Raw genomic sequence first — 1,818 nt, 5'->3', positions numbered from 1 at the left:
TATCTTTAGTATATATCAGAGAATGTCATTCATTTATTTCAAGATTAAATATTTGTAAATATTATTTACATGGGTTTCCCTTAATTCTTTCTTATTTCTTTAATTTTTTTCACGAAACAAAAATCATTAAAATATAATGTATATTCTGCTAACTGTTTTTCCTTAGCCTCTGTAAAAGCCATTCTAACCAATGATCAATATGCCTTGTCGTTTAACCATACCAAAAGAATCACTGTCCTCATTATTCGTCTCATTACGTTGATCGGTTCTCTAGTCTAGATTTTTGGGCGCATGTTCAATTTCGCCATTTGTGTAGCGCCAGAGACAAGAACACCATGTTCATTAATCGTTATTAGATATGCTATTTCAGTAACATGACTGAGTACTTACAACAATTTATCATCGAAAAATAAAGTTAAGCTAAAATCGCGTTTCATTGGATCAATGTTTTGGCTCCAAGAAGTAAAAATCTTCCTTACTGAAGTACATTGACAGTTTACTAACGCTACTGTCGACAACGTTATTTCAAGTACATAAGATGTTCCAAGGCAGCACAATTTTGCATGGCATCATCACATTCTGCTTTGAGAATTTCTTCAACAAAATCACCAGCTCATATATTCCTTGTCCTTAACGATGTTTGTTTGAGTAGTGCACTGCAACTGTAAAGTCATATCCTGTATGAACAGCATTAACTAAAAATTGATTAAAAATACAATATATAAACGTTTAGTTTACTTTTTTTGGACAAATTTTTTAATACACGAAACTCTATAATCATGTTTTCTTTTACGAAAAGATAGAGAGAGTAATTTAATTACTGGGTATATTCAATGTTGATTTTTGCATGAGGGAAGCGTGAAATAGCTGCAAAGGCATCATTTGACATGAGGAGGCTGTTGGGACAAGGTGAGCCAGGACAAGCATCTACCACTTTGACATCGATGCTACCACCTTTGCATGGTCTGTTGTTTCCACTCACACACCTTATTCTGTATCTCCTTCCACACGCTGCTCCATTATCCCATAATCCTTCATTCACAGCTACAAATAGATTTCCAGGAGGAAATTGCCCTGCTCTGTTTCCACCGCAAGCAGTAGCTGCATGCCCAAACAAACAAACAAACAACAAAACAATACCATCATTTTGTTTTACTATATATATGTTCTCCTGTCTTGTTTTTCCACTGTTGTATTGTTTCGGAAGCATGCATGTAACTAATATAGATTCTTATCATTACTCCTTACTCCTTTATAAGTCATCTAAATAACGGAGAAAATGAAGAAGACTCACGTATGTATGGTGGTCCATAAGATGCAGCAGTACCAACGTCTCCAATAACCAGGCGACCTTGTTTGAGAAAAAGGGTTGAAAATATTACGAAGGAAAAGAGCTTCATCGTGGTTTGGGAATGGAGAAAGATAGTGCTCAAGTTAGCTAGGATCAATTTTTCTTAATGGTTTCATTTGCTAGCTTTCGATATTTATAACCATCGATTAAGGTTTTTTTTTTTCATATTTATCAGAAGATATGCTTTTGCGTTAAAACAATTACTTTAGGAAATATGATAAGTATGATATGACATGAAGGGTAATTAATTTAAGGTTGTGGGAATTTTGTGGCTGAGTTTTCCCTAGCACATCCCATTTGACTTTTCTTTTAGTGGTAGACTTCTCGAACAGAAGATCACGATAATAGACATTAAAAACCATTGTGATCATTGTATAGTGATAATCCCATGTTTTTTTAGTGACAAATCACAGTGTGACGCCCTACAACATTTATGCTACAACGTCACTCGCTCTTCCTTTTCGTTA

At 34.6% G+C, this 1,818-nt stretch overlaps 1 protein-coding gene across 2 annotated transcripts; it reads right to left on the bottom strand.

Annotated features, from left to right (window-relative positions):
- Positions 1–415: 415 nt before the first annotated feature.
- Positions 416–1,436, bottom strand: LOC106761672 (EG45-like domain containing protein). 2 transcript variants are annotated; one of them, XM_022780300.1, is made up of 3 exons: positions 1,295–1,436; positions 822–1,101; positions 416–695 (listed from the first exon to the last, which is right to left on the bottom strand). In XM_022780300.1, the coding sequence occupies exons 1-3, from the start codon at positions 1,398–1,400 to the stop codon at positions 692–694; spliced, it is 390 nt and encodes a 129-aa protein (XP_022636021.1). In that variant the 5' UTR covers positions 1,401–1,436; the 3' UTR covers positions 416–691. The 2 variants fall into 2 exon arrangements, with proteins under 2 accessions (XP_022636021.1, XP_014500727.1); XM_014645241.2 differs by having other exon boundaries at positions 416–677.
- Between the last annotated feature and the right edge of the window lie 382 nt (positions 1,437–1,818).

Source organism: Vigna radiata, chromosome 5 (assembly GCF_000741045.1).
Source record: "Vigna radiata var. radiata cultivar VC1973A chromosome 5, Vradiata_ver6, whole genome shotgun sequence".
Classification (NCBI taxonomy): Eukaryota; Viridiplantae; Streptophyta; class Magnoliopsida; order Fabales; family Fabaceae; genus Vigna; species Vigna radiata.
The sequence above is the reverse complement of the archived record's forward strand: the minus strand, read 5'-3'. Positions and strand labels throughout refer to the sequence as shown.

Bases quoted from the DNA above. Each gene is read 5' to 3' on its own strand.
- LOC106761672 (XM_014645241.2), bottom strand. From the start codon at position 1,400: ATGAAGCTCTTTTCCTTCGTAATATTTTCAACCCTTTTTCTCAAACAA. The intron at 1,102-1,294 runs GTGAGTCTTCTT...TTGGGCATGCAG, and splicing joins TTATGGACCACCATACATAC to CTACTGCTTGCGGTGGAAAC.